Source organism: Felis catus, chromosome X, assembly GCF_018350175.1.
Source record: "Felis catus isolate Fca126 chromosome X, F.catus_Fca126_mat1.0, whole genome shotgun sequence".
Classification (NCBI taxonomy): Eukaryota; Metazoa; Chordata; class Mammalia; order Carnivora; family Felidae; genus Felis; species Felis catus.
Window position 1 is genome coordinate 119,702,190 of NC_058386.1, and position 25,459 is coordinate 119,727,648.

The window sequence follows — 25,459 nt, forward strand, 5'->3', positions numbered from 1 at the left end:
TCTATCTGACACTTCTAATGTCTTTTTTATTTTAGTCACTGAGATGATGTTAGGGTGGTTTTATCTAGCCTGTAAACATGATTCAGTTACCGTTTGTTGAGAAATTCAATGTAGGGGCACCTGGGTGGCTCAGTCGGTTAGGCGTCCAACTTCAGCTCAGGTCATGATCTCGCTGTCCATGAGTTCAAGCCCCGCATCAGGCCCTGTGCTGACAGCACAGAGCCTGGAGCCTGCTTTGGATTCTGTGTCTCCCTCTCTGTGCCTCTCCCCTGCTCATGTTCTCAATCTCTCTCTCTTTCTCTCTCACGGAATAAATAAACATTAAAAAATTCCATCTAAAAATGTTTTATGGGAGGTAATGTTAGTATCTCTGTTTTATAGATGAAGAGTGTTTAGTTCAGAGAAATTAATTAATTTCATAATTGGAGTGAGGTCAAAATGTAAAGCCAAGTCTGTCTTAATTGGATAGCTGGGATTATTCTGCTGTATCATGTTTTCCTCTCATAATGTAAATAGTAACTCTGGAAATGAAGGGGGGATAATAATAGAAGTCAATAATTACATGCTCATATCAATATATTTCTATTCCATTTTATATATAAAATACTGAAAGGCCCGTTTTAAATGAAACTCACCCAGCCTCAATGAAGTTTTCCATGGATGTCATTTTAAATTTCTCTCAGGGTATATAGCTCCATTCGAAACCTGAGGTTTCTAACAACTGTCATTCGATTTATCCAGTCACAAATTAGCAAAGTCGAAATTGATTAATTTTTGTCACTGTTCTGTCCTTAATCTTCCCAGTGTTTCCTAACTAATTTCCTCGTAATTGGTTTCTGGAAATTGCCGGTGGTAGAATTATGTTGGAGGTGTCCCCCAAAGAGAATGTCATCAAAAATAAGAACTGAGGTAGAAGAAATTTATTTACATTGTCTAGAGACACATTGGGGTCAAATTTTCCATGGATCCAGTTCACCTCCAGACAATGGTGGCCGTGTTCTGATCCTGGCCGAATTGGGTATGACAGAACTGTGCGGTTGATTCAGTGTTTTGTGATTTTTTTCTGATGACCCTATAGCAAAGTCAGTATTACGATAATTCATTACTCATGGATCTGTGCAAACAGCCTACTGCGCGTCATAGTGAGCTACAGAGTGGGCAGCTGGGCTGATCAAGCTGAAAGAACTTTCTTCCACGGTGAACACTCTAAACCAACTACAACCTTGAGTTTCTCGTCCTAGTGCCGTGACTGCCCCTTTCTTCTCTAGCTCCTGGGGTTATCGGATTTCATCTATACGCTAAATGTGGATATTGGTATGGTGAATGAGTTGAGATCTGGCAAATGCTGGAATCTAGGGTATGTCTCTTTCTGGGCCTCAGTTTCTTTAGCTGTAAAAAGAAGAGGCTGGATAAAAGGAACTGAAGTCCTTTCACTCTCTGTCTCTGTGAGTGTAAGGAAGGAGGAAGGAAACGTGTGGTGTAATGCACACCTGCAGAATTAGTCAAATTACGGTATAAAGAATAATACCGTATACTTGCTCTCTTTTGATAATCCTGGTCCGAATGTTTGGTCCAGTTTATGGTAAGGTCATAGAGAGACATCCTTTTCCTTTGCGGTTGCTCATAGAGCATTTGTATAATACGCTGAATTCAGCCGTGTTTAAAATGCCGCAATCATGGGGGATCAGTTGAATGGATGAAAACATCAGTGTAACAATAATTTAAAAATATGGGTACTCCCCAGAATGATCTGAATGGGTTTGTTTCTCTTTAATATTTCTTCTAGCCTGATAAAAATGTGATCTCAAATGGAAGGCATCAATAATAAAAGAGTATCAAAATATTTAAAGGTATTTTTTTTTAATTCAGGAAAGCTCATAAAAGGGACTGTAAGAAAATGTTTTATGAAAGTGACTGTGAGCCAGAAGTCCAAAACAGATCAAACTGTATTCAAAGGTTATGCTAACTAACTTGAGTCACTGTTTAGAATCTTGTCCTTTGGAAATGTCCGGTTTGGGCTACTACAAATGACAGAACACAGGAGGGGACAGCTAAGGTGGCGGCACGGTAGGAGGACCCTAGGTTTGCCTCGTCCCCCAACACAGCTAAATAACTATCGAATCATTCTGAATACTCGAGAAATCGACCTGAGGACCCGTAGAACAAACTGCACAACCGGAGGGAGAGAAGAGGTCACATCCAGAAAGGCGGGAAGTGCAGAGATGTGGTTTGGGGGAGAAATGGATCGTGGACGCTGTGGACGGGAGGGAGCCCTGGTCACAGAGAAAAGCAAGAGAGAGGGGAGCACACAGGGATACACCCAAGAAGAACACTTCCCGGGAGCCATTGGCTTTGAGAGAGGGGGGCTGAATTTCCTGTTTTTGCCACCAGCAGGGCTCAAAGACTGGGGTTTTAGAGGCTGTGATCGAGACCCGAGGACGCTGCTCTGCTCCTGGAGAAGAGACAGGCAAACAACCCTGGGGCAGAGACAGTACCATCTGAGGTCGCCTAAGGGGCACGGGAGAGACTGTTCATACTTCTCGGAGCTCATCTGTGAGAGGTGGCTTTGCCTCTCTGGGGACCAAAGAACCAGCAGGTGCCATTTCCCTCCCCTACCCCTCAGCACAGGTGCAGAGACACCTGCTGACGGCAGCTCACTGGGACGCTGGCTGTTTACTGGGCTTGCCCCAAATCCCAAGGTCCCTGCGCTCTGGCACGACTGCCCTTCTGGGTCAAACCTGCATCAGTCACAGGGTGGCTGTCACACCAGCTCCCTGAAGTTTGGAATTCTGGTCAGCGGGCCTGGCTAGGGTGGAGCCCGAGATACACTGTGCCGCTCCAGGCCGGCGAGTGACTCAGAGACAGTGTGGGATCAGGGATCTGCAAAATGCCTGTGACACAGGAGGAGAAACGATCGCTTCTCTGAAAGTGCTTCCCTGAGAGCAGTGAGCATGAACTCCCCTCTCCAGGGACAAAGGAGTGGGCTGGTGCCATTTCCCTCCTCCACCCCTCGGCGTAGATCAACTTCGGTAAACAGCACAGCACCAACACTGCCTAATCTGCTTACTCAAAGTCCTGCCCCCCCCCCCCCCCCCCCCCTCGTGCTCTGCTGGGACTGCTTTTCTCAGGCAAGCGTGCCTAAGAACCAGCACGGCCGGCCCATCCTCCAGAAGACCATCACAAACCCCTGCAAGCACCATGCCTCCTGACCATAAAGTTCTGCGAAGCTCCAGCTCTGGTGGAAAAACAGCATCAGGTCTCAGCAAGCCGACCAGAGAACACCCAGTTGAATTCACCACGCTCTGCCCAAGGCCCGAACACTCCCCACTACCGGAAAGGAGAAACTGCAAAAGACTGCCCTGAGGGGTAGAGCAGCCATAACACAGCAGAGACGCTTCCCGAAGCGCCAGGCCCCGGACAGTATATGACCTCTCCGTCATAAAGCCGTTTCTCGCAGGGGCCGGAAACATGACAGGCTCTGCTAACACACAGAAGAAGATAGGAACCTAGACAAAATGCCGAGACAGAGGAATTCATCCCAAAAGGAAGAACGGGAAAAGGTCACGGCCAGGGATCTAATTGAAACAGATATGAGTAATATGATGGATTCAGAATTTAAAGCAACAATCATAAGGATACTAGCTGGGCTTGAGAAAAGCATAGAAGACATCAGGTAGACTCTTACCGCACAGACAAAAGAGCTACAAACCAATCAGGCTGAAATGAAAAATGCAGCAACTGCGATTTGAAACTGACTCAGTGTTTGGGGTGCCTGGGTGGCTCAGTCGGTTGAGCGACCGACTTCGGCTCAGGTCACAATCTCACGGTTTGTGGGTTCGAGCCCTGCGTCGGGTTCTGTGCCGACAGCTCAGAGCCTGGAGCCTGCTTTGGATTCTGTGTCTCCCTCTCTCTCTGTCCCCCCCACCCTGCCCCGCTTGTTCTCTGTCTCTCAAAAATAAGCAAACATTAAAAAAAAAAAAAGAAACTGACTCAATGTAATGACGAGGATGGAAGAAACAGAGGAACAATTAAGTGAGATAGAAGGTAGAATTGTGGAAAATAAGAGAGCTGATCAAAAGATGGAAAGAAAAGTCTTGGATTATGTAAGTAGACTTAGGGAACTCGGTGACTCCATCCAATGTAATCACATTTGTATCATAGGAGCCCCAAAAGAAGAAGAGAGAGAAAAGAGGGCAGAGGGTTTATTTTAGAAAATTAAAGCTGAAAATTTCCCTAATCTGGAGAAGGAAATGGACATCTAGATTCAGGAGGCACAGAGAACTCCCATCAAAATCAACAAAAGCTGGCTAACACCAAGCCGTACCGTAATTAAATTTGAAAAATATACTGAGGAGAAAAAAAATCCTAAAACGAGCAAGGCAAAAGGAGTCCCTGACTTACAAGGGAAGACCGATACGGTTAGCAGCAGATCTTGCCACAGAAACTTGGAAAACCGGAAGGGAGCGGCATAATATATTCAAAGGGCTGAATGGGAAAAATCTGCAGCCAAGAGTATTCTATCATTCAGAATAGAAGGAGAGATGAAGAGTTTCCCACGCAATCAAAAACTTAAGGAGTTCATGACCACTAAAGCAGCCCCTGCAAGAAAGATTAAAGGGGACTCTTTGGACAGACCAAAAGCAACAAAGACTAGAAAGGAACAGAAAACATCTCCAGAAAAAATGTCAAGACAAGTAGTAACATGGCACTGAATACACATCTGTCTCTAATTACTCTGAATGCAAATGGACCAAATGCTCTAATCGAATGGCATAGGGTGTCAGAATGGATAAAAAAAAACAAGATCCACCTATATGTAGCCTATAAAGGACTCATTTTAGACCTAAAGACACCTGCAGATTGAAAGTGAAGGGATGGGAAAACATTCATCAGGCAAGTGGATATCAAAAGAGAGCTATAGGAGCGATACTTACATTAGACAAACTAGTCTATAAACCAAAGACTGTAATAAGGAGAGCACTATATCATAATAAAGGGGACTATACAAGAAGATCTACCAGTTGGAGATATCTATGCCCCCAACTTGAAAGAGTTAACAACAAACATAAAGGAAGTCCATGGATAATACTACAATAATAGTAGGGGACTTTAACACCCCACTTTCATCATGGACAGATTAAGCATAAAAATCAAGGAAACAAGGACTATGAGTGACACACTGTACCACATGAATTTAACAGATACATTCAGAACATTTCCTCCTAAAGCAGCAGAATACACATTCTTTTCAAGTGCACATGGGACATTCTCCAGAATAGATCACATACTAAGTCACAAATCAGACCTCAGTAAGTACAAAAAGATGGAGACCATGCCATGCATATTTTTTTGACCACAATGCTATGCAACTGTAAGTCAACCACATGAAAAAATTTGGAAAGACCACCAACACATGGAGGTTAAATAACATGCTGCTACTGAATGAATGGGTCAACCCAGAAATTAAAGAAGAAATTTTAAGAATACATGGAAACAAATGACAATGAAAACACAATGATCCCAAACCTTCATGATACAGCAAAAGCAGTCATAAGAAAGGATACAGCAATACAGGCCTACCTCAAGAAGCAAGAAGAATCTCAAATTGACAACCTGACTTTGCACCTAAAGAAGCTAGAAGAAGAACAATAAACAAAGACTAAAGCCAGCAGAAGAGAGAAATGATCAAGAATAGAACAAAAATAAATGCAAACAGCAACAAAGAAAGCCCCAGTGGAACAGATCAGCTGGTTATTTGAAAATATTCATAAAATTGAAAACCCCCCAGCCAGACTTGTTGAAAAAAGAGGAAGGACCCAAATAAATTGAATCACAAATGAGAGAGGAGAAATCACAACGAACACGACAAAAATACAGGTGATTATAAGATAATATTATGAAAAATTATCTGCCGACAATGCAGACAATATGGAAGAAATGGATAAATTCCTAGAAACATATAAACTACCAAAACTCAAACAGGAAGAAATAGAAAACTTGAACAGACTGATAACCAGCAAAGAAATTGAATCAGTAATCAAAAATCACTGAGCAGAGAAAAGTCGAGGAGCAGATAGCTTCCCAGGGGAATTCTACCAGGCATTTAAAGGAGAGTTAATACATATTCTCCTCAAACTGTTCCAAGAAATATAAATGGGAGGAGAGCTTCCAAACTCATACTGTGAGGCCAACATTACCCTGATTCCCAAAACAGACTCCACTAAAAAAGAGAACTAGAGGCCAGTATCCCTGATGAACATGGATGCAAAAATTCTCAACAAAACACTAGCAAATTGAGTCCAACAGTACATTAAAAGAATTATTCACCACAATCAAGTGGGATTTATTCCCGGGTCATGAGGGTGGTTCAGTATTTGCAAATCAATCAGTGTGACACATCACATCAGTAAGAAAGAGGATAAGAACCATACGATCCTGCAAATAGATGTAGAAAAAAGCATTTGACAAAGTACAGTATGCATTCTTGATAAAAACCCTCCACAGACTAGGGATAGACAGAACATACCTGAACATCATCATAAAGGCCATACAAGAAAGACCCGCAGCTAGTATCATCCTCAATGGGGAAAAACTGAGAGCCTTTCCTCTACAGTCAGAAACGAGACAAGGACGTCCACTCTCACCATTATTATTTCACAGAATACTGGAATAATTAGCCTCAGCAATCAGACAACAAAAAAGAAATAAACGGCATCCAAGTCAGCAAGGACCAGGTCCAACTTTCGTTATTTGCAGATGACAGGATACTCTGTGTAGAAAACCCAAGACTCAACCAAAAAAAAAAAAAAATGCTGGAACTGATATGCGAGTCCAGTAAAGCTGCAGAATGCAAAATCACCATACAGAAATCTGTTGCACTTTTGTATACAAATAATGAAGCAGCAGAAAGAGAAATGAAGGAATCATTCCCATTTCCAATTGCACAATAAAGCAATAGGATACTTGGGTATAAACATAACCAAAGAGGTGAAAGGCCTGTACTCTGAAAACCATATATAAACGGTGATGAAAGAAATTGAAGATGACACAAAGAAATGGAAAAACATTCCATTCTCGTGGGTTGGAAGAACAAATAATGTTTACATTTATACTACCCAAAGCAATCTACACATTTAATGCAATCCCTATCAAAATACCACCAGAATTTTTCACAGAGCTAGAACAAACCGTCCTAAAATTTGTATGGGACCATAAAAGACCCCAGATAGCCAAAGCAATCTTGAAAAAGAAAAGCAAAGCTGGAGGGGTGCCTGGGGGGCTCAGTCAGTTAAGTGTCCGACTTTGGCTCGGGTCATGACCTCATGGTCTGTGATTTCGAGCCCCGCATTGGTCTCTGTGCTGACAGCTCAGAGCCCGGAGCCTGCTTCAAGTTCTGTGTCTCCCTCTCTGTCTGCCCTCCCCTGCTCATGCTCTGTCTCTCTCTCTCTCTCAAAAATAAATAAACATTAAAAAAAAAAAAAACACCAAAGCTGGAGACATCAGAATTCTGGACTTCAATCTATATTACAAAGCTGTAGTGGTCAAGACAATATGGTACTGGCACCAAAACAGATATATAGATCAATGGAACAGAATAGAAAACCCAGGAATGCATCCACAACTATATGGTCCACTAATCTTTAACAAAGCCAGAAAGAATATCCAGTGGAAAAAAAAGACAGTCTCTTCAACGAGTGCTGTTGGGAATACTGGACAGCAACATGCCAAAGAATGAAAACGGGCCACTTTCTTACACCATACGAAAAAAAAAATAAATTTGAAATGGATTAAAGACCTAAATGTGAGGCCTGAAACCATCAAAATCCTAGAGGAGAACACAGGTAGTAACCTCTTTGACATCAGCCATAGCAACTTCCTATTAGATATGTCTCCTGAGGCAAGGGAGGCAAAAGCAGAAATGAAATATTGGGACCTCATGAAGATAAAAAGCTTCTGCACAGCAAAGGAAACAATCGACAAAACTAAGAAGCAACCTGCGGATGGGAGAAGATATTTGCAAATGGCATATCCGATGAAGGGTTAGTATCCAAAATATATAAGTAACTTATAAAACTCAACACCCAACAAAACCAATGACTCGGTTAAAAAATGGGCAGCAGACCTGAACAGACATGTTTCCAAAGGAGACCTACAGATGGCTAACAGACACCTGAAAGGATGCTCACTCAACATCATGCAACTCTGGAAAACAGTAGGGAATTTCCTCAAAATGGTGAAAATTCGAACTACCCTATGATCCAGTAATTACACTACTAGGTATTTACTCAAAGGATACAAAAATACTGATTTGAAGTGCCCCATGCACCCTGATGTTTACAGCAGCGGTATCACCAATGGCCAAATTATGGAAAGAGCCTAAATTTCCATCGACTGATGAATGGATAAAGACGAGGTATATATACTGTAGAATATTACTCAGGTATAAAAAGAATGAAATCTTGCCAGTTGCAACCACGTGGATATAGCTGGAGAGTATTATGCTAAGTGAAGTAAGTGAGTCAGAGATCTATAAATACCATATGATTTCACTCAGACGTGAAATTTAAGAAACAAAACTGATTAAAATAGGGGAAAAAAGAAAAAAAGTGGGGCAAACCAGAAAACAGACTCCTAACTACAGAGAACAAACTGAGGGAACTGGAGAGGAGGTCAGTGGGGGGATGGGCTAGATGGGCGATGGGCATTAAGGAGGGCGCTTGTGGGGATGAGCACTGGGCATTGTATGTAAATGATGAATCGCTAAATTCTACACCTTAAACTAACGTTACATTGTATGTTAATTAACTGGAATTTAAACAAAAACTTGAAAGTGAAAAAAAAGAGAACACAGAGTTACTGCATCGATCCGGCAAATATCCAATGGGCCCTATGCATGCTGGGCTTTCCTGGAGCACAATATGTGTATACAGTTGCCCCCAATGCCATTTGATAATGGGCTAGGTAAGCCTGGCTAAGATTACTACATGATTGTGAAAAGCTCAGTCCTAATGGCATTTTACTGAGCAAGGAGGCGTTTTTAGAGCTATGATCGGTGCTTTGAAAAATACTTGTACTTATAATATTCTGTTCTTAATGGACAGACGAAAACCACTTGGAGAGAAATGAAGAGTTAAATGACTACCATTGTTGAGGAGATCCGTCCACATGTAGGAGAATGGCTACTATCTCAGATTCCTGGGAGATCTTGATATTGGGCTTTTCTCACTCTCTACCAAGCCAGACAGGAAAAACAAATTCAACATGGCTTTGGAAGAAACAAGGACAAGCATTAAGTGCAAGGGGATTTCAGGGAGTTTTTAGGAAGGTAGGGACAGAATCCTCCCTTAAAAGGGTTTCTACCCAAGGGAAGTGCTAAATTAATCATAGTCCGGGTGCTGGTTTAATGAGAGCATTTCCAATTGTCTTGTCTGTTCCACTGTCGCCTTAAGAAAGCGTATCACAGCACTGCAGCAGTTTACTGTGAAAAATTTTAAGAGAAGAAATTTGAGAATATGGAAGAGATTATTCCACAAGGCTATGACATTCTGACTCAAAAATCAAGAAGCATTATAGTCACCTGAAGAATAAGGTTCATCTCTGATCAGACTATATAGAGACACAGAAACATGGACCAAAAACGTGAGCATGATACATGCAAGTCTGGGCTTTTCAAATTTTAGTGGAAATATTGCCTGTCAAAGCCATTAATGCTGTTAGCGTATATATTACTATATATGCCTTTGGCATATATGTGTCAACCCTGAGGTGAAAGAGTCAGAGAAAACAAGTTGGCTTATTTTGAGAGGACTGTAGATAAAGTAGCGTCCTTGGGGGAAAACGGAGTTTCGCTTTAAGGTTAGAGGTAGAGAATATTGAGATTGCTAGCTATGATGTCAGAGTTCTAGAAGGGTAGGGATGTGGATAGATACCTAACGACAGAAATTCAGAGAAGTGTGAAGACACACGGAGAAGGAAGTAGAGCTCTCTTGGAGCTTGTAATTTGGATGATGACAAAAAACAATGGATAGGTGAGAAATGGGATGAGTTCTAAACTAGGCCAGGCCTCAAGAGGTTTGGCCACTAGTAAGAATGATTCAAAGTTTACTACAAAGCCAGAACATGGCTATAGAGTGGGTATCCATGAGATACCGGACGCCTGGTGTAAATGAACAGGCATAGCTCCCCATGCCTCCTGCTCTCTCACACAGGACTGTCCAGAGGTTGTGGTTCGGTGGGCTCATTGGTTTGAGTAGCAGTGGTCAAAGGCAGGTTTTGAAGTACCATCAAAGTGTAATAAGAAATCAGTGCAGTTGACCCTTAAACAACACAGGTTTGAGCTGTGTAGCTGCACTTGTGTGGCGCATATATATATATATATATATATATATATGTATATGTATATATACACACACGTACGTATATACACACACATAATGTATATGTGTGTGTGTGTATATATATGTATGTGTATATATACACATGTACATACATACAGTACTGTAAATGTGTTTTCTCTTCCTTATGATTTTCTTAACACTTTCTTTTTTCTAGCTCACTTTAAGAACACAGTGTATACTACATGTAATGTACAAAATGTGTGTTAATCGGCTATTTCTGTTATTGGTAAGGCTTCCCGTCAATAATAGGCTATTAGTAGTTAATGTTTGGGGAAACCCAAAGTTATGTGTGGATTTTTCATTGTGCAGAGGGTTGGAACTCCTAACCCCTGTGTTGTTCAGGGGTCAACTGTATATTACTTTGAGATGGATTAATGATGTTTTGTCATTTTAACCGCTTCCGCATTTGCTAGAGAACCTGGGTAGATTTACGAGTGGCTTGACAAAATGGGACAGCGATTGTCCAATGACCTTTCAAAATATATTAGTTGGGTGGTCATTTTATTTGTTATTCCCATCCGATCGCATAGTGCCCTGGGAAATCAACGTCTATTCCGTGGTAGTAACAACATGGCAGGCTAGACAACGTACAAAAGAAATTCAATTTTGTTGGAACATAATTTATTATTGCTACCTCCTTAATCAGAAAGTTAGGATAGTATTCAATAATTTGATCGATTAACTTTTTCTTTATGCCCATGCAAACAAATTGTCCTGCGTGTCTCCAAACAGACATATCTAGTATCAGTCTTCAAGCCTTCCTTACTTTGATACCAATTTTGGGGCTTGAGATAAAATGTGAGTGTTGTTTATGTGATAATTAGTTTGTATGTAATAAATTATGCTCATATTTTTCTACGTGATTATTGCCATTACTCTAAAGTTTCAAGTCTTTTGTTGCTTTACGGCTTCATATTTTAATTCTTCAATAAATCTGGAATTCGTTCTATAATATGAATATAGTATGAAGGGAGATCCCAATTTTATATTTTTATTAACATGTTGACAATTTGTCTTCAGCAACGTTCATGGAATCTAGCTTTTTCTACGTTGATCACTGATGGTCTTTTAAATCATCTGCCAATTCCTGGGCTCTGTGTCTCAGGTATCTGTTGATTATCATTTATTTTCCATCTCTTCTTAGGCTAGTCCCACTTTTAACTACTCTATCTTTATGTTATTATCTCAGGTAGGGTTAACGCCCCGTTCTTACTCTCCTCTGTGAAATTCTTTTAGATTTTCTTACAGTTGAATTTAGAATAGTCTTGACGGATTTAAAGAAAAAAATCCTGCTCAAGCTGTCTCTGTAACTGTACTAAATGCATGTCGTAACTTAATATTACTTGGCATTCTTACGGTATTCAGTTTTCTTTTCAGAAAGCATGAATTCTTCATGTTTTTGAGTCTTCTTTTATGTCTATCGATACCATGTTGTACTTTTTGTCATGATGTGCCCCACTTCCCAGTCTTATGTTGAGGAATATTTTGTTGTCGTTATTTCTGCTGGGTCGGGCTGTTGTCGTTATTTTATTTGTCCTCCCAAAGGCTGCAGACTTAAAGATACCGAAGGATATATTATCTCTTTCCGTGTCTACTAGAGGTCTCCAGGAAGAATCAAACAAAGCATTTGTGCATACATTAGAACGCTATATTGCTGAATGTATTTCAGCAGTTCATTGGTTTTCTGAGGAACCATTTTCCATTCTCTCTGCAGCAGTGATTTGACTTTTCAAAATACAAATATACTGTGAAGTTAACAGGACCATGAAAAAAATCTTAAAGGAGAACAGAACATTTCTCTGACGTTAACAGACTTAGTATAACTTCTTGATGTGACAGTAATCTATCTTTGCTGGGAGAAATGCAAACATACTGTTACTCATTCTTTCGACAAACTTGGAGAGAGTGCCTTCTGCTAGACACCTGCTACTTCCAGAGTGAGGTACTGGGGACAAAAAGGAAGCATCATGCAAATTTGAGTAAAGCGTAGTTGCCAGACTTGTAGAGGTCAGAGTCTAGTGGAGGTGACAGGCACACAAGTGATGCAGTTTGTGATACAGTTTGTGGTGTTTTTCATAGAGGTGAGACAGAGTGCTCTAGGGTTGTAATAAAGGGACGTACTCATTTTGCATAGAGGAAAATCTCCTGTGATGTGACATTGGAGCTAGGTTTTTAAGGTTGAGTAGAAATTTAACTGGCTGAACCCAACACGAGTGAGATTTAAAAGTTGAGGGCTTTGGTGTATTCATTTGATCAACCAATATGTACTGAGTCCTTACTATGTGTGCCAGGCACTGTTCTAGGCACTGGAGACACAGCAGTGCAAAAGACTGATAAAATCCAAGCCCTCATGAAGCTCATATCCTGGTAAGGGTGACTTCCGTTAAACAGTTATACGTAACATAATTTTACGTAGTATATATTCTATAAAGAAGAGAGAGTAGAAAGAGAACACTGGAGCGGGCATGTGCATATATTATTATCTTAGACAGAATGGTCATTCAAGGAAAGGAATAGAGTAAAGGAACAATGCAAGCAAAGATGGGGGGAGAACATTAGTGAGCAGAAGGAAATCAAGTGAAAGGCTACTATAGGAACAAGCTTGGGGGCATATTCAGAGAAGAGTGAACAGATCGATGTAGCATTTAGATACACAGTACAAGCACCGAGGTAGATTGGAGACAGAATAAGAAGGGTCCCGTATGCCATACCAAAGTGGTTTAATTTTGTCTCCTTTTTTCCTGCTTTATTGAGAAATAACTGACATCTAACGTTGTGTCAATTTAAGGTAGGCTGCATGTTGGTTTGATACATTTATATGTTGCAAAAGAATTACCGACATTGCATTAGCTATTACCTGCATCATGACATCTAATTGCCATTGCTTTTAGGTGGGGAGAACATTTAAGATCTATTCACTCGAGGGTGCTTGGGTGGCTCAGTTGGTTAAGCATCTGACTCTTGGTTTCAGCTCAGGTCATGACCTCACGGTTCGTGAGTTCCAGCCCTGCATCCGGCTCTGCACTGTCAGCAAGGAGCCTGCATGGGATTCTCTCTCTCTCTCTCTCTCTCTCTCTCTCTCTCTCTCTCCACCCCCCTCACTCCCTCCCTCACTCATTCTCTCTCTCTCTCAAAATAAATAAACTTAAAAAAAACATCTATTCGCTTAGCAATTTTCAATTATGTAATACAGTATTGGCTATAATTGCTATGATCCCATTAGATCCTGAGAACTTACTCATTTTATAACTGGAAGTTTGTATCTTTGACCTATATCTCCCTTTTTTCCCTACCCTTCATGGTAACTACCATTCTAGCCTGTTTCTATGAGTTTGGCGCTTTCAGCTTCCGCATATAAGTGATATCATATGGTATTTGTCTTTCTCTGTCTGACTTATTTCACTTAGCGTAATGCCCTCCATGTCATAAGGTCCATCCAGATCACAAATTGCAGAATGTTCTTTCTCATGGTTGAATACACATATATCACATTTTCTTTATCCATTCATCCATCGATGGACACTTTTTCCCATGTCTTGGGTATTGTGAATAATGCTGAAATGGGTGTAGAGATATCTCTTTGAGGTCTCATTTTCGTTTTGTTTGAATATATACCCAGAAGTGGGATTGCTTGCTAATATGGCATTTCTATTTTTAAAGGTTATTTATTTATTTTGAGACAGAGAGCACATGTGCATGTGTGTGTGAACAGGGGAGGGGCAGAGAGAGAGAGGGAGAGAGAGAACCCAGGCAAGCCCCACACTGTCAGTGCTGAGGCCGACGTGGGGCTCAATCCCACAAACCGTGAGATCGTGACCTGAGCCGAAATCAAGAGTCAGACGCTTCACTGACTGAGCCACCAAGGCACCCCTTGGTGCCTGTTTTTAATCGATCGAGGAACCTCCATATTGTGTTTCATAGTGGCTGCACCAATTTACATTTCCATCGACAGTACGCAAGCATTCCCCTTTCTTCACATCCTTACCAACACTTGTTATTTCTTGTCTTTTCGATCAGAGCCATTCTACCAGGTGTGAGGTGATATGTCTTTGTGGTTTTTCCTGATAATTAGTGAGGATTCATGATGTTGATCATCTTGGCATTAATTTTATTCTTTAAGTAATGGGAACCGTCACTTGTTTTAACGGAAAGTTCATTGGAATGATTGTTGATCATTTGGAATATGGTTGAGAACAAGAAAAAATTACAGGCAACATGGCAATTTAGGAAGAGTACATAATATTGGCAAGGATGTTCTTGGCCTAAATAAAGACAGTGGCTGCAGTATGAGAGAAGAAGGGGTGGATTTGAGATGTGCAGAAAAACTTGACAACAATGTAGGCATCATGAGGGAAGGGATTTTTGGTCATTGCAACATCCCCAAGCATCCAGAACACTGACTTCACATGATAGATCCTCACTAACTATCTGTGGGATGAATGGGGAATTTGGCGGCTGACTAGGTGTTTTGGACGGAAATGAATGAAAAGTATCTTTGAGGGAGTGATGGAAGATGATGCTCAGCTTTTTCTAGATGAGTGATGAAGTGTAGAGTGATGCCATCAGGTAGGGTAGGCAAATCTGACAATAAGATGGACTGGCAGTGGGAAGGGGGTAAGGAGGGAGAACCGTGCCTAATACGTTTGGGGGTGAAACTGTGCATCTCTAGAACGCCTGGCTGCAAGAGTTTTTTTCAGCATGGGCAATTTTACCTGGACCATCCTGTGGTTTGCTGCGCGTCTTCTAGGGGAGGAGTGCAAAGAAACAGAGTGATGGACGCAAGTGGCCACCTAAGCGGATGGAAACTCCTTCCACTCTTTGGTAATGGTTAGGGGAGGTTGAGAGAGAGAAACAGGTGACTCTAAAATTTTGCCTTTTATACACTATTATTGCAAAATGCTATCTTTAGCTATCCGACTGGAGTCCCCGTTGATTTAGGCCAGGCTCCAGTCCCAAGAAGGACTCAACAGCCACTTACACGTCGGAGTAAATGCCAGGAGGACTGACTGCTTGTACCACCCATTAATCCCCTCACCAAGTACCTCCACTTGATATTGGATTTACTGGGAGGAAATGAGTTTTCTGTGCTGAGTTCAGAGAATAATCTAGCACTTTCCAGTGAGGGTTAACAGTTCCTCCTAAAGGCAAACTAAAATGTGAAAGGGAGAACACTGGAAAGAGATTAGATCTTTATAACTAGCCTTACCTCTCCAGCTTCCATCTCAATCAGGCACTCCGTGCGTTGGCTCCGTTGGGGGAAATCTCTTATTTTTTTAATTTCTCTCTATTTCTATTTGTTTATGTTAGATAGCATTTACTGTCACAGTGGTTAATCTTTTAGAATTGCGGTTTTCAGAAATGATCGCGATAAGAAATAAAAGTTTTGCCAAAGAGAATTCTCGCTTTTTAAAGTATATGACTGTTCGCACTTTGATCTTCGCAGATATGACTATATGGCAGCCCACGGAGGCAGAGTGCTGGGTCAAGTGGTACACCAGGAGGCAGGAGTGTCAGTAGAGAAGGTAAATGGCCTAGAGCCGAGGCAGGACGATGTCGCTGTGTTTCCTCTGCAGCTTACCAGACCCACCAGTCAGGCACTTGCCTCTTATCAGAACTACGAGAATACAGCACCCCCTCAAGCTTCTCTTGAGTTTGAAGGACTGGAAGAGCTTATCAAAACTCCCCCAAACGATTCACCCACTGGAGAATACAGGTGCAACTTTCTGTGGTCAAATGCGGGTGACAACAGCTATCGAGACCAGAGCCAACAGAGGAGCTCAATCTACGGCCCCTCTCTGCTCAGTTGCCTGGACTCGACGGAAGATAAGAGGGTGGCATGTGACACAACCGACTGTTATCAGATGACACAAGCGACAAGGCCCCAAGCGGAGGAGGGATCCTCCAACAAGTGGAAAAACAACAGAAAACTACAGAGAGAGAAAAGAGCGCCGATTCGGAGAGCACCACGCATCGTTCCAGATCCAGTGCCTGAGAGAAAAAGAACAGCTCCCATTAACCCTGCATATACGATTCGGAAGTCAAGAGTCGTCAACAGAGTCCACATGAGGCCATATAGGGATAGGGTGATTCACTTACTGGCCCTGAAGGCCTACAAGAAATCTGAACTGCTTCTTCGGCTTCAGAAAGACGGCATCACCAAAGATGACGAGAACACCCTCGGGGAAATTCTGCAGCAGGTAGCCAATTTGAATACTCAGAATTTTTCATATACCTTAAAGGATTACGTTTTTAAAGAGGTCCACAAAGACTGGCCTGGGTATAGTGAACTAGACAGGCAGTCGTTGGAGTTGGTGCTCTCCAGAAAAGCAGACATAGTTCAGCATGCTTCTGGCAACAATCACAGAGCATCTTCTGGAGGTTCTGCTACAGCTAAAACATTGGAGGACGAGTTTTCCAACTTAGCTCATATTAATTTATCAAGGAAAAAGGTTCGAATATCTCACCTGACAACTGCAACACAGTCACTCTCAAGTAGTCATTCCGTTAACACCAGGGCAGAGCCTCCCGTAGGCCTCTCGCAACCTTCTGGAGCTACTGCCAATGTTCTCCCTCCTCCACCGCCCCCCACCCACCTTCCCCTTCCAAATCCTCCTCAGCCTGCATGTGCCAGCAGCAATTCTAGTAGCTTTTCAGGAGGACCTGGCACTCAAGACCCAGGCGTTGACAGTTTTAGTCGAAATAGGAAAATCTTTCCGAGGCAGCAGGGAAGACATACTACCCTGGAAACATTGCCCCCAACCTCTGTTCAAAGAAAGTTTCTAAAGCTTAAGAAGGAAATGCACGTGATGTCCTACAAGAAGTCCAAATATAAATTTAGAGAACACAAAGCAGAGAAGCAAGAGCACGATACGGAGACGATGGAGGAACAGAAGACAGATCCGGACCGACGAGGGGAAAGTGCGCAGCCAAACCCTAATGACGAAGTTGAAGAAGTGTGCACTGCTTCCGGTGAAACTTGGTCAGCATCTGGATGCCCCGATTATTTGGCTCACTACGTCACTGTAGTGTCTTTGGAGCAGCGGCAGCACTACGCGCAGGAATTTAGAGCAGAATATGATGAATATCAGGCCTTGCATACCAAGATGCTAAGTCTATCTCGAATATTTACTAAGCTGGATTTCCAAAGGAAGCACCTCTCTCCAGACTCAAAAGAATATCAGGAAATTAATAAGAAAATCTCTCTGGAATATGAAAAGATGAAATGCATTAATCCCAATTATGGTGGAGAAAAACAAAGATGCCTGTACCTTTATAACAAGCTGGCTCACATTAAAAGATTAATAAAAGATTACGACCAGCAGCAAGTGCTAGGATCAGAATAAATAAACACAAGCCGATTTGTTGAAAATACTGAATTACTTGCTCTAGGATTCTAAAGGGATGAAACCACTCTGTCGAAACATTCAGGAGTACCACTTTAATTTTTTCTTTCTTTTTATGTTTCTCTTTATTTTAATGTTCATTTTTGATGTTTATGTTCATTTGGTTTTATGTTGCTTTATGTTTGTGTATTTTTTAATGTTATGTTATTTTTCTTTTTCGTTTCTTTTTCCTTTGCTTTTCTGTACCCCTGAAGCTGTCTCATATGATCCTTTTTACACCTAAAACTTGTGTTTTCACTCCCTTAAAAAAAACATACCAAGGATTCAGTATCTTTGAGTCACATTTAAAAAAATAAAAGCCTCCAATGAGTAATATGAAGTCATAGCGTCTTTTTCTCTGACCTTTAATGCAAAAGCATCCTTAAAACATAGAAGTTTAGAAATTTGCACAGAATACCATGATTCTTCGAACAGTACCCATTTTCATTTCTTTAAGTTTCTTCGTTGACCTTGCTTGACACTGTTCCTTGCATTTATGTTAGGGAACACGTTATGTGCTCAAACATGCAAAGACTTTGAGCTAACAATTCAAATTGTGTCGTCTTTTCAAAGCGCTATCATTTGCAATAGGAAACATCGTTTCCCAGGCTAAGTTTTTAAATGTCTTCAAAGATTTGAGTCCTGTCCTCACTAGATATTTGTCTCCAACATCCCAAAGACCACTGGTACATACCAAAGAATAGGTTATGTATGATACGAAGCCTAGTGATAAAATGAAAACTTAGAAACTTACCCACCAACTTAGGAATTAGAACATTCCCATTGCTATCATAGCTACCTTTGTTTTCCGGTCATCTACCCTGCGTCCCTGCGTCTCCCAAGAACTGGCAAACACTTCCTCAAATTTACTTTTACCTTTCCCTTGCTTTTTAAAAATACTTCCACTATATTTATAAGCATCCCTAAACAGTATATTGTTCAGTTTTTTTATCTTTGTGAAAATGATGTCATACTGCCTGTAGTCGTCACCTTAGATCTTTCAGTCATTCTTAGGTTTCTGGGATTTCTTTATGCTGATGTAGAAAGCTGTAGCTTATTCATTTTCTCACTTCTCTGTTGAGTCGTCATGTGACCTCAGCATAATTTAGTTATCCGTTCTCTTGTGATGAGAGATTGGGTTGCTTCCCAGCTTTTGTTACTACCCACAATGTTGCTGTGAACATTTTTTTCCACATTTATCCCTTTCTGTCATTTGTGCTCTTATGTTCGTGTCTTTTTATTCTCTACATATTTTATTTTTAAAGTATTTATTTATTTTGAGAGAGAGAGAGAGAGAATGAGTGGGAGAAGGGCAGAGAGAGAGGGAGAGAGAGAGAATCTCAAGCAGGTTCTGTGCTGTCAGCGCAGAGCCCGACGTGGGGCTCGATCTCACAAACTGCGAGATCATGGCCCGAGCCAAAATCAGGAGTTGGATGCTTAACTGACTGAGCCACCCAGGTGCCCTGTATTCTCCTCTCTCTATTTTAAACCCCACAGGAATTTATTATTGCTTCTGTACGGTCAATATTTATTTAGACGCATATGCATTTTCCATTGCTTTTCAGGCTTTCCTCCATTTTCTTATTTATGACTGAGATGATTTTCTTTTTTTCATAAAAAGCTCTCTTTGTCCTTTAACATAGGCTCTGCTGGAAGCGAATCCTCTCAGTTTGGTGCGCATGCCCTGCCAGTCGATCTTTACGTTTGAAGGACGGGTTAACTAGATACAGAATTCTAAGTCGGTGGTTGCTTTGGTTGGCAGCATAAAACTAGAATTCCATTTCTGTTTGGTTTCATTCATGCGGAGGGACTTAGCTGTCAATCTTATTGTTCCTCCACTGATGGTCCTGTGTCTTTTTCCTACATGTGTTTTCGGCTTTCCTTCCTGTCTTTGGTTCTCAGTAGTGTCATTGAGATGTATCTAGTCGTGATCTTTGTTATTCATCCTGCTCGGGGTTCAGAGTGCCTCTTGAAACTGGTTTGATGCAGTACATTAGGCTTGGAAAGTTCTCTACTAATATTTCTGTAAATATTGCTTCTCCCCCATTCTTTCTCATTTTCTTTTCATGTTCCTTATGTCTCTTCTGGTCACTTCTGTAATCCCTATCTTTTCTCTTCATGTTTCCATCTGTATATTTTCTCTGGACCTAACTTCTAGCTCTCTTATCTTTCTTATCTGTAACGGGCCCCACGCTTTGTCAGAAAAAGTTTTTGTCTTTATAAAAGTATCGTGCTAATTCAGACTGGAGGTATATCGACTTAAAATGGGGAGTGGAAGGGCTGAAATAAAAGTACAGTCAGAAAATATGTATAAATAATTCCACAGAAAAGAAAGAGTATTTAAAATCACTGGCTGGTTTATTAATTTTATTGCCGTGATGCTCATAAATGCTATGTTTCAAAATAGAAAATATACCACCTCCCTACCTCCCTACATGTGTACCACATAGGTAGCTTGATGTATAATGGACACTTACTAAAAGGCAATTGCAATTAATTGCTATGATGCTGTTGCTGCATAATGCTGCCACAAACTTAGCAACTCAAAATGACGAGCATTTACTTACCGTCTCACAGTTTCTGTGGGTCATAAGCCCTGGCACAATTTAGCTGGGGGTTCCTCTGCTTCGGGATTTCACATGAGGCTGCACTGGAGATGATTGGCCAGGACTGGGGTGTCATCTGAGGCTCAAATGGGGAAGGGTCCACTTCTAATATCAATTCTGGGGTTATTGGCAAGATTTAATCAATTCCTTTCGGGCTTGGGACTTCAGTCTCGGTGGCTTCCACGATGGTAGCTGGAGAGGGGCTTTAGTTCCTTGCCATGGGAGCAGCTCACAACTTTGTAGTGGGCTTTACTAAAGAGTCTACTAGCGAGATGGACGTTATAATCTTTTTTTTTCAAAAAATTTCTAATGTTTATTTTTGAAAGGGAGAGAGAGAGCAGGGGAGGGGCAGAGAGAGAGGGAGACACAGAATCTGAAGCGGGCTCCAGGCTCCGAGCTGTGAGCGCAGAGCCCGACGAGGGGCTCGAACTCTGAATGGCGAGATCACGACCTGAGCCGAAGTCGAACACCCAACCGACTGAGCCACCCAGGAGCCCCTGGAAGTTATGACCTTATGCAACATAACCGTGGAAGTGACATTCTATCACCTTTGCCATACTCTATCGCTTAAAAGCAAGCCTTATTTAACCACGTTGGTTAAAAGCACATCCACACTCAAAGGGAGAAGATTACATAAGGACATGACTATCAGAAGGTGGGATCACCGGGGGCTATCTTCGAGTCTGTCTGCCGCAACTATCCTCACCTTTGAAAAACTTGGAAAGAATTCTTTTCATATAACCATTTTCACAATCACCTCTTTAAACCAGTTTATTACATCATTCCTCATGTTACTTCAGGAACAAAAAAAAAGACATTTATTTTCTTATAAAACACCCGTAAGACAACACTTGCTCAATTTGTACACTCAGAAGGTCAAATGAGGTGTCAAAAAGTCATATCCCAGGAGGTGGTCTTTGAAAAAGTGAACATTTTGATTCAACGTTCTTGGCATCGGTACCTATCAATATCATTACATTGTTAGCGTGGGATTGATCAAAGCTCTCCCTCACTTTCCGAATGAAAAGTACATTCTCATTTACTGACTGATTCCATTAAAATAGCTTTCTGAATCATCTTTACACATCGAAGGTTATGAATGCCTCTACTACATATTCATTTGCTAGCATTTTTATTTATATTCCCTAGGAGTGACCTTCCAAATTAGCTAGCATGCTTAATAGTACCTCTGTGCTAGTTCTCAAAGGGCAAGGTGGCTTGTCTCATTTGACAAGCCATAGGCTTTGACCTTCTTTTTCCATGATGGGATTTTCGCCTGATGTCCTTCAGGCTTTTCACGTTCAGCTCAGAAAGCTGTACCCAAGAGTGTCCAACCTCTGCAATCTCTCATTACTCCTCTCATGCCCTCGCTGCTCTGCTTGAGGGTTTCCTCATGGAGAAATCGGCCTGACCCTAGAGGGACCTGTCTTTCTGTACTGGGTTTCAGGGGCTATGACTTGTCGGGAAATTCCTCCCGGAAGGGACTATTTGCAGCTGTCAGTGTTGCGCAACACTAGAAGTTCCATTAGCTCAAAGACTGGGAGGCCGACCCTTGCCTGGAAGGGTGGGTCTAGCCTGAAATTTGGAACAAATCCAGGTATAGGGTCTTCACATCCAGCCAAAGCGTTCTATGGCAGTTGGGAGGAAAATCGTGTCGAAATGTACCGAGTGCCAAGCACAAGACTGGGTGCTTGAGAAACTGGTTGCTAATCCAGTTCCTGCCTTCGGGCAGATTTCATAGAGTACATAAGAGATAAGTATACTGCTAGGACAAGGGGGAAGCTGAGGGAGCCGGGGAACAAAGGTGGGGAACACGAATCCTAAGAGCGGCCTATCGTGGAGCGTATTCTAGGCATGACACTCGGTTCTTTATCATAATTTTCTGACTTCATTCTCACCCCAGTGCTGTGAGATAAGTATTCGTATGTCAGTTCACAGGGGAGAAAATTACGGCTGGCAGTGTTTTGATCAAAGTTGTGGGACTAGGTAATGAGACTTGAGATTTAAGCCCGTTTCTGTCTAATTGAAAACTGCGACATGAGGAAGTTCAAGCAGGCCTGCTGCTGACAGAGATTCAAATGAGTAGATTATCAAAACGCTCACCAAGACTCATTGCCTTCTGTAGCATGGTGGCAGGAGACTAGGTTCTGAATTGTGACTCAGCCACTCTCTGTATAACTTTGGAGAAATGATACGGTAGCTCTGGAGATTGGTTTTCCTATCTGTATGTTGGTAATCATAATACACACAGGATTACCTAGTGCAAGGTAAGCACCCAATAAAAGAACTGATCTTGTTATGGTTACTTTCCCCTGTTAGACGTGGGCATGTGTGTATCACAAATCAGAGGGCAGGGGGATTAGCTTCAAAGTTAACAGCAAAACTAGGAATATTTACTATGGCTTGGGATCCATGGAGAAACATTTGAGTCAGACACATGGAAAAGATATCAAATGGATTGTGTGATGAATTCCGGTGCATGAATTCTCTGAAGTCAATATAAATTTGTGGAGGGAAACGTCCCCTAGGCTCTACAGATAAAATAAGAAAAACAGGTCTAGTTCATGACCAAAACCTAAGCAACACATAGCAGCCAGTCATTTTCTTACAGCGTCCCATCGCCTCTTAGAAGCAGTATCATAAGGCTGACAGTCCACTTGATTGGTGACTCAGGAGACCAGCCTTCTATTTTCCTTTGCTGAGTTTTCTCATGTGAGTCATTTGCCGGGGCTATGTTGATCTGACGGTGTAGCGATGACCACATTAGATAGCAGAGCCACTAAACACGCATGATCCGTGTGGGATGGAATGACAGACACGCCGTTAAGAGTAGTGGTAGTTGAAGCTATGGGGCGAGAGTGTAATCGCTAGGGACGACAATATAGAGAAAAGAGTCAATGACTTGTCCTGTCCTGGGAAAATGCAGAACTATGGGGACCCTGCACAACTCTATTAGGATCCGTGATACTTCCCCAGCACAAATCAAACGTATACATTGATTCCAGTTCCAGAAATTTTCAATATGTTTACTTCATTTAGAAAGGTATGGAATATCTGAATCCCACGTGAAATTTTCAGCAACATAGTCGCTGACAAATGATTATTCTTAGGCGGATTAGATCTTTATGTAGTATGAATCTAGAATGTTTTGTGATATTATCACCTCCATCTGAAGGAAATAAACACATGGGATGTTGATCTGTTCATTTTTCTCTGGAAGATTAGGAAGCATTTCTCAGAGTAGATTTTGATGGCCAAACTGAAGTTTATTTGATGTTCAGAATGTATGTGCTGGTTTTATGTTCCATAATGATAATCAATTTCAGTGAATGATGAATCTGCTCTGTTTATCTTTTAGGTTTCATTAAACTTCCATTTAATTCTTTTGATTAAGGAATCGTTAATCGATTTTGGCATTATTATCTCTACAGTGTTTCCTGTCACCGACACAGATTGTTTTTGTGGTTGTGGCTGGTGTTACATAGTTGGGATGAAGTAATGTTGTAGAAGCCCTGAGGCCTGGGGACAGACCCCAAAAGTATTGTTGACTAATTCACAGGAAACAATTGTGAGATATTAGCAGATGTACACCTTTATGCTCTGTGGGTTGCTAGTCACATATTTGCTATTTTCATTTCAACTCCTTGCCCCTTAAATTGAGATGCTTACAACGTTTGGCTGAACGCATTGCTGCTCCTATGCCTTGCAAGCCTTTAAAGCATTTGAGCAATATGCCTCCCCTTTTTAGTCTAAGTCCGTGCTTCCTGTGCAAAAAAAAACAAACAGAATTTTGAAGTTAGTTAATTACTTCTTAATTGGGAGTAACCTTTGACACTGGAATAATCTTTGCCATGAACACAGTGAAGTTTCTCCTATTTTCTCTTCAGGCAAGCGTGTCTTTCCCAGGTATAACCGAGGCTTAGAATAACTTCTCTCTGTTAGTCCGACAAGCTGTCCCTTCAGTGGACTACCTGTCCTCCTTTCAAGATGAGATACCGAAACTAGACTTAAAATCACCCTTCTCAGATGCATGACCTTGTCTGCCATTTGTCTAACTAGGTGCCTACGTGATACGAAATTGGCTTTCCTCACTCATTAAAGGTGTTGAAACTTACAAGCAGGTTTCTGCCTTTTCTTTTCACAACGTCTCAAACTAACTTCCACTAAAACAAAACGGAAGAGAAGCAGGGATGGTTTTCACATTGAAATGAAATATCTGACGCAGCTAGCTCAGGAACACTCAGTTTTGAGAAGCGTAATTCAACTCCAATATAGAGATGATAATTGCTAATCTGTGCTTCCCGTGAAGCCATCAGAGCAAGTTGGGTACCTGGTTATGGTAGACTTCGAAGACCTTTTCCCCCGTTTCTCACAACAGCAGCATATATATAAACGGTGTAAACATGTTGAACAGCTAAGCATTGTAAATTGCTTCTTTACCCAGCTTCTGATAGTATAGTGTGGAGAACCAGTGTATCTGGGATTATTCTTCTTGAAGTACTTTTTAAAATGACCACAATTCCCAGGTTAATGGGAATTCCTTAATAAGAGATTAATCAGGTCAGCACTAGAATAATAAAATATGCTGCACAACGCTATTATTTTCCTTAAGAGACCTCCAGGGGGCATGAAACTTTCGATATTGATCTGTAAAGCTGAAAAGGTAGACCTATGCAATCAATTATTTAATGATAACGGCGGCTTGGAATTTATGGAGAAATACTTGAGTTGGCAACACAGAAGAAAATCAAATGGACTGATTGATGAACTCAAGTGCCTGAGGATTCTGAAGGCAACCCAAAAAGGAGGAGAAAAATGTCACCCTCCGTCTACAGATAAAAGAATGAAAGCAGGTTTTGTTGTAGTTTGTGACCAGAACTTCAGCAAATATTTCCAGTCAGGCGTTGCTTACAATGTCACACTGTCTCTTGGAAGCCGTGTGTTGAGGTTGACAATCCAGATGACCGGGGAAGCCCAGAGACCAACACTCCATACCTTTGCCAGATTTTCTCAAGCAAGTCACTTACCCTGTCTTTGCCTCAGATTCTTCTGAAATGGGTGTGAAAGTGAACGC

At 41.5% G+C, this 25,459-nt stretch overlaps 1 protein-coding gene across 2 annotated transcripts in view; it reads left to right on the forward strand.

The window, feature by feature from the left end:
• LOC101091265 (RNA polymerase II elongation factor ELL2-like) overlaps positions 1-18,113 on the forward strand; it is a 102,463-nt gene extending 84,350 nt beyond the window's left edge. The window contains exons 1-2 of one of the 2 annotated variants that reach the window (XM_019824413.2): positions 9,916-10,028; positions 15,841-18,113. In XM_019824413.2, coding sequence (XP_019679972.1) covers positions 10,021-10,028; positions 15,841-17,740 — 1,908 coding nt within the window. In that variant the 5' untranslated portion in view covers positions 9,916-10,020 and the 3' untranslated portion in view covers positions 17,741-18,113. Of the gene's footprint in view, positions 1-9,915; positions 10,029-15,840 lie in introns of those variants that run through there. The other variant, XM_045051068.1, reaches the window with a different exon arrangement.
• Positions 18,114-25,459: the final 7,346 nt, after the last annotated feature.